At 44.8% G+C, this 7,468-nt stretch overlaps 1 protein-coding gene across 1 annotated transcript; it reads right to left on the bottom strand.

Annotated features, from left to right (window-relative positions):
- Positions 1–1,075: 1,075 nt before the first annotated feature.
- On the bottom strand, positions 1,076–3,272 carry LOC119348848 (S-type anion channel SLAH2-like). Its single transcript, XM_037616841.1, has 2 exons — positions 2,595–3,272; positions 1,076–2,467 (listed from the first exon to the last, which is right to left on the bottom strand). Exons 1-2 carry the CDS (start codon positions 3,270–3,272, stop codon positions 1,256–1,258), a joined length of 1,890 nt encoding a protein of 629 aa, XP_037472738.1. The 3' UTR covers positions 1,076–1,255.
- Between the last annotated feature and the right edge of the window lie 4,196 nt (positions 3,273–7,468).

Genomic DNA, 7,468 nt, shown 5'->3' with positions numbered 1-7,468 from the left:
AGGGAGTTGGAGTAACAATTATAATCCATTAACATTTTTAGGGGGTCGGTTAGGTCCGCCGTAAGAGAGTAAACCAAAAAATTTACTCTCTTATGGCCGTATTGGGGATCGGTTAGAAGTGCCCTTAAGGTGGGCATCAGTATGGAAGTGGATTTGTAGCACACAGGGGGCGGGGACACGCAAATTGTGGGCTGTGGATTAGCATGTTGGTCTTGTATAAGAGTTGATATATTTGTGTAATGTCATTGTAAATTGAAGCACTATACCTGTCCTTGTGGGGTAGTGTAACTATTCATGTGGGGTAGCCTACCATACAATTACTGAAACTAACGTAGACAATTCCGCCAAAAAAACTAACATAGACAAGTAGCAGGGACGAGCACTCTGTTCTTCTAGTCCACTCTCATCCTACTGAACAACCATCCTGGAGCAAGATTTTGTTGTTCTTCGCATCAACGGAAGTACGTCAACGATATCAACAGTACTACTAGAGTTATATCCGATTCTGGTAAAAAGGTTTGTTGTTAATGTATATTCCTTGTCCATAGCTGTTTGTTCTTGTATCTATAATATTAGTTGAATCTGATCATTGATGTTTTTGTTTTTGGTATGTATTATTCTACTTGTTTCATTAGTTTGTAGTACCTATCTGTTTGAAATATCAATTCATTGTGCTATGAAATATTATGATCTTGAATCTTACAGCGGGAATAGAACAGCTAGACGTATGGTTATCTACCTAAAAAGGTTTTCATAAGTTACAGAAAGTGAAACTTAATATTTCGAGTCTTAAGTTGCCAGTTCTTATTAATGGAACTTAGTGTATTGAAACTTTTGTTTAATTTATTCATTTGACTACATGACTAATAAGATTACAATTCTACTTGCCTGTTTATTTTGTAGTACCTATCTATTGGACGTATTAATTCTCTCTGCAATGAAATATGAAATAAGACCGCTAGGCACATATCGTGCATCTTGCACACTCAGCCATACATTGGACATTGATGATATATAGATATGCACATCCGGTGAATGAAAATACATACTTATAAAAGTAAGTGAGATTTATCTGCAAATCCGTAATAATATCACCATCATGGCAATGCAAATTACTCAAGGATATTGCTGCTAATCCACCACTATGTGCAGCAAATATATAAAGATGAAAAAGAACGAAGAAAAAACAGGAAATATCTATGTGGTAGATATGCATGCCTGCACCCTATTGTGCATCGGACATCTAACACTCTGCTCATACATGCCCTTGTGACACCGGAGACTCGTCGCTGTTGTTGCTTATCCTGGAGTTGGAACATGAGTCACTGGAGTACGTGTCGTTCTTGGAATTGGAATTTGAACTAGGGATGGAGAGGTTGAGCTTCTTGATGTCCGAGCTAGAAGAGCGGAGATGCGCGAAGATCCTGCTGATTTTGGGCCTGCGCCGCATGATGGCGATGGAAACATCATTAGGGAAGAGGTCTTTGCGCACGAAGGCATGGTACACGGTAGTGGCCAATACACCGGTGATCGTGACAACGGCAATCCCTGACAACCCGACCGCTAGTGCCCGCATTAGCACATTGTCCACCTCCGACGCATACAACACTGTTGCCACGGCCACGCTCGTGATCGGGAACGTGTAGGCCCACCACGACAATGAGAACCTGAACCCCCGAAAGAGGTTGACGCGCACCACCAACGACATGTAGAGGAAGAGCGAGATGAAATAAAGGAGCTTGGCTCCATCGTTGAACTCGCCGGAGATGCTCGCCCAGGCCATCGAGGCGACGCTAGGCGCGGCGATAAAGAAGAAAAATACCGGGTGGAGCTCTTTGGGTAGTTGCACGTTTGTGGGGAGCCTTTGGTAGAGGGTTACGAAGAGTACAACATAGTGCGCTAGGCCGATGGCGAAGAAGAAAATGGGCAGCTCTCGGAGGCCCATCCTGGAGCCGAGAAGCGCGCCGACAAAGTTGCCGACGATAGCAAGGTGGTTGGACGGGTTAGCCACCTTGGAGAGTCGGCGCTCGCCGCTGGACATCCACTGGCCATAGATCTTAATGTCGAGGCAGAGGATGGGAGCCATGAGGAAGTACCACACGATGTGGTGGATCTCCCACACCGGGTGCGGCACGCCCTTGACGAGAAAGAGGCAAGCGATCCAAGGCGCAAAGAAGAAGTTGACACGCACTGGGTGGTGGAACTCCCGGCGAACGGCCTCGAAGTAGAAGATAACTTTGAGGAGGTAGGTGATGGAGACGATGGCGGTGAGGGCGACAGAGGCCCACCAGAGGACGTGGTTGACGGCGGGGTGCACGTGGAGGAATGCCGTTGAGTGCTCCGACTCGAGTGTCTTCCACAGCATCGCTTGGGTGCTCATGCCAAGGCACATCCCGAACGCGCTAATCGGGAACCGGAGAAGGAACGGCCATTGCTCATCCTCAGGCAGCACTGCCACCTCCGTTGACTGCATGCCCACACTTTTGTCAGAGACTGGCTATGATGCTTGTTAAGTTGTTATAATAAGGTGAAAATTTGGGTGGAATGCGGAATACGGCACGGTTTATGTGCAGAGGTTTATGTGGTATACCTACCCGAAGGATCTCGAGCTCGGGGCCTTCGAGGGCGGCGAAGTAGCGATCGGCTGAAGGGACTATGTTTTCCTCGTCGGTGTCCTCACCGGAGGTATTGGGCGCGGCACCATGCTCGATGTCAACTGGCGGCAGGCCATGCTGCAGACCTCGGAGGCTGGAGAGCTGCCGGTCGAGGCGGCCCGAGAAGGTCTTGAAGTGATCAAACCGGCGGTCCAGCTCCCGCGTGCTGTCGCTCCGCAGCAGCGCTGGTGCCTCGCCGCCGCCTGCCAGGGATCTCCACGAGTGGTGCTGGGTCTGCTTCATCAGCCGCGGCTCGGCAGTGATGTGACCTTCGAGCTTTGAATCGCTCGGCAGCACCCGATTCTCGCCCATTTCGGGGTTGCACGCGCGGATTGACGTCGGCAGGCCAAGCTGCGCCTGAGAGAGGTAGAGCCCCGACGGCGAGCCCGGCAAGCACGGCGTCTCAGCGTGAGCAGCCGCGGCCGCGTCCTTGATGGTCAGCTTCCTGGCGCCGCCGACGACAACGGCGGCCTCCATAAAAAAAGCGGCATGAGCTAGCTCACTAGCGCCGGCGGCCCGCGACGGGACACCAACGAGAAGCGGCTCCGGGGACAGAGCACACCCTGCCTCGCCGTCCAGTACCCCTGCTATCTGGATGCTGTTCTCTCTGGACGCCATGGCAACAACTCTCCCTGTCTCTCGACCGTCGGCACAAGCTCTCCAGAGCAAAACACAACGCTGCCAGCAGGAGGTGGTTCGTCGTGGATGTATGTGTATCCCGTTGTGGCTGCCGTATATATACACATGGCGAGTAGGACAGACAGAGGATCTGCAAATCGATCCGTGCAAGTGGCACACGCCGGCAATCACATGGATGGGAACACGTATGTACGAAGGTTCCACGCATCACTGCACGTTGCAGGTACCTCAAAAGGTAGCTATATTGTTTTCTTTTTCGAACACAATACAAATGCATACACTCGTACATACACACATAAACTCATCCTTAATGGCGGAGCTAGCTACGGCACACCTAAAATTTGAAGCAAATACACTAGTACAGCTACGTGCTAAGCATAGGGGACTTGAACCTGGATGGACTAGTTCCACCACAAGAAACCTAACCATCTGACTACACTCGCTATATTCGATTATATGACAAACAAATCAACCTTTTATGTTTCCTTTTCACATTCCCATCATGTGAATGTTCTACGAATTTGTTCATTCCTGGTCAAGTGAGATTTAATTCTCATCGATACCAAGGATATTGAGATACGTGAAAATGTTTTTTAGCTCTAAAAATACATTCTAGTTTTCAAACTTATTCCGTACTCCCTATGTTTTAAAATATTCAAAATTTTAGGTTTGTCCTAGTTCACTGTTCTTTTAGTTTGACTAAGCCTATAAAAAATACTTCAATATAGAGTAGTATACTACTACACCAAATTGGTTCTATTAAATTCATCACAAGATCTATTAAATTCACCATAGAGTACTGTATATATTTTGGTGATGTGCAACATGCTGCAGTGCATGAAGTCAAAAAGTTAAGCCTGCCTTTGTTGTCGTGAGCCCTGAGCAGTTGACCTAGCGAGCCAGGTAGCTCGTGCATTCCGTCATTAGTCGCACCACATGCCGTGCATGCATGCATGCAAAGGCCGACTTGCTCAGTTGCTCTTGATTCCCGTGTTCCTGGCCTGGTGCATTTGTGCCCCGACCACTACATGACATGCATGCAAAGGGCGCCCTTTCGTGCATACGTGGAGCCAGCTGTGGGCGATCTCGCTTGACCAAGATAAAGTAGGTGGAGTACTACTACGCTTCCTCACTCAACTACTGTCCCGGTACGGACAACACTTGACTTGCCATGGGCCAAAAGTCTTTAGATTTCATCGTTTATCTGTTAAAATAGATAGGTTTTGATGATAACTTGGCGACGAGTTCAGCCACGTGGCATGAGGGCAGGTCAGCACTCGGCACGAAAGTAAAAGAAAATGTACAGAAAAAGTGGAGGACAAATGACGAAGAGACATAATGATCGAGAGCTCGGAGAAAGATCATCCATGTATAATAGGAGATTAGGAGTAAACGTTTTACCGCTGTTTTTTCCCGTACAACTATGCTTTACCGCGTCATAACACGTACCACGTACAATGACTCATGTCGACATGGAGATACATGTGAAGATCATGGGGATGCATGTACACATGTAGTGCGTCTAGTACCATCGAGGATCTTCTCAGTAGACGACTGCGAAGTATTTTACTCAGGCGACCAAGTGACGTGGATCGATGTGCGTGAGCTCTTATTTCTATCAGCTCGATCAGTTCGTGTCTTCGTGATCAAGTATCTTTATAATACTTTTATTTTTGCACTACTCAGGCGCATGCACGTGCGTACACGTCGATGCATGCATGCATGTACGGTCCGTACATTCGTTTATCAGGAGTCAACTAGAACAAGTAAAACATAGTGTGGAGTTTGTGTCCGGGACGGCCATTTTGGCTCTTGGGTGCCGGAGAAGCCATTATACCGATGATAAGTGCCTGGAGATGCTATGGCATAAACCAGGGAAGGTCAGAAATGATATAATACATAATGCATAAATTTTCTTTTTGAGGGGAACATACTACATGGAAGGATGACCGTTTTGGCTCTGGAGAGGATATGCTCCTGGATGAACAATAAATTCAAAATAAATACTCACTTAAAATGAAATTGGTCATCGTGTATTTAAGATGTTCAGTTTTTAAATTGTTCATCATGTATTTTAAATAAAATTGAAATCATTTTGTATACGTCATGAACATATTTTTTTAATGTGAACATTTTGAAAATGTCATGATCATGTTCTTGAATGGCACATACATTTTTTAAAGTTAAGCAATAAATTTAGTTCATTTCTTGAACATTTTTTGGAAAATTTGACAAACATATTTTAAACATGTGAGGGATCTTGCAAAAACATTTTAGGAATGGGACTGGCCCGGCCATATTAAGAACACTAGCTAAGGACCCTGATGCTACCACTTGGATCTAAGACATACATACTAATACTCATAATTTCCATAGTCATACTGGTGATTTGGAGGAGCTCGAAGGACCTTCAACAAAGGGTACCTGTACCCAATCCCAACACAGGTGTGTGGGTACAGAATACCTAGGGGAGCGAGGCAACTCCCTCTAAGGAACTCAGACAAAATAACCCCGTAACTTTGGAAGAAGGGGTGCTTCTAGATGGACAATAAGTGATTGATATTATACCTCTCAGACCATAACTTCTTGTTTTAGAGGGGGAGAGGTCCATCAAGCTTGATCAACCATTAACAAAGCAATCCTAATGTGGGAGGTTCTCTCTTTTGGCGTAATAGGCCTCACTTTGGGAGGTCCACACGACGGGCAATTAGCTCAGTGATAGACCATGCACCTAATAATCGCCCGCGAGTTCCCAAAAAAATGTATCAAATTGGAACTTGTGACCAATCCCAACATGGAAGGATTTAAAAAACTTATACAAACATGAAGTATTTTTGGAGATTCGTGCTAGAATGTCAACTTTACATTTTAAAGAAAAAGGGTGTGGAAGCATATTTCTTCTGAATGTGACACTTAAATGCATGTGAAGTAAAGCATCACCCCTACGATTCGAACCAATTGGGAGATAATCAATACAGTCCTTTTTGTGTTTAGTTAAATGTTACAAACATTTTTTGAATGGTCTAAGATTTTTTTTCCTAAAACTAAATGATCAAATTTTGTGTGTAATATATTTTTAATGGTGATTAACATTTAAATAATTGGGTAAGTAAATTTTTACAAAATATTTATATTTCAATTTTTTGAAAACTTAAATAAAAGTTAAAAGGGAAAAAGAACGAAACATACCTGCATGACGAGCCAACAAGAGAAGAAATCTTATTGGGTCGGCCAACTAGAGTAGCCCTTTGAGGCGATGCGACCATCGCTGTCGCAAATCCTATGTGTCGCACATGGCAATAGACTGTCGTTGTTTCGCACAGGGGTGACGAGTAAGCCGACGAAATCACTGTACTCCTTGCAAAGATAACTTTCAGTTTCTCAGGTTGCACAAGTGGCACGTGTGCCACTTGTCGCAACAGGGAGTTTTCTCTTTTTTCGTAGATCAGTTTATTTAAAATGTTTTATCTCTTAAACCATGCATCCAAATCTCGAAACATTTTCACTGTTGGATTCCTTGCGTCAAGATTTTCAAAATTAGATCACATGTTGATAGATTTTGATGAACATTTTTTCACAGAAAAATAAACAAAAAACCAGACCATGAGCATGTTCTTTTCCTTTCCGAATGTCGTTTCCAAGAGGCACAATCATGCCTCTCGCGGAAGCAAAACCGTCCGTCTCATGGAAATAAAACAAAAACACATTTTTTTCGTTTCCGAGAGGCATGGCCGTGACTTTCGTGGAACTAAATCCGCGCCTTTCGCGGAAGCAAAACCGTGTCTCTCGCGTAAGCAAAACCGTACCTCTCATGAAAGAAAAAAAAAGAGAAACAACTTTCTCTTTTCGTTTTTGAGAGGCACGTTCGTGCCTCTCGGAGAAGCAAAACCGTACCTCCCGCGGAAGTAAACCCGTGCCTGGCGCAGAAAGAAAAAAGAGAAAACATGTTTTTTTTTGTTTTCGAGAGCTCGCGGAATAAAAAATAAAATGTGTTTTCTCGCGCAAAAAAATAAAAAAAATTGTCCAAAAGTTAAGGAATACCGGTGGAAAACCAAAAAGCCGAAAACCCCCTAAAAAACCATCTAAAAAGCAGAAATCGTGTGGAAAAAACAAAATCTAGAGCAAACGCCCATAGTGTGACACGTGACGGCAGCTGAGAGCGCGCCAAGTGACGC

This window comes from Triticum dicoccoides, chromosome 1A (assembly GCF_002162155.2).
Source record: "Triticum dicoccoides isolate Atlit2015 ecotype Zavitan chromosome 1A, WEW_v2.0, whole genome shotgun sequence".
In the NCBI taxonomy this organism is placed as follows: domain Eukaryota; kingdom Viridiplantae; phylum Streptophyta; class Magnoliopsida; order Poales; family Poaceae; genus Triticum; species Triticum dicoccoides.
This window is presented reverse-complemented; position numbering and strand designations above follow the sequence as displayed.

Bases quoted from the DNA above. Each gene is read 5' to 3' on its own strand.
- LOC119348848 (XM_037616841.1), bottom strand. From the start codon at position 3,272: ATGGCGTCCAGAGAGAACAGCATCCAGATAGCAGGGGTACTGGACGGC. The intron at 2,468-2,594 runs GTAGGTATACCA...GTGGGCATGCAG, and splicing joins CCGAGCTCGAGATCCTTCGG to TCAACGGAGGTGGCAGTGCT.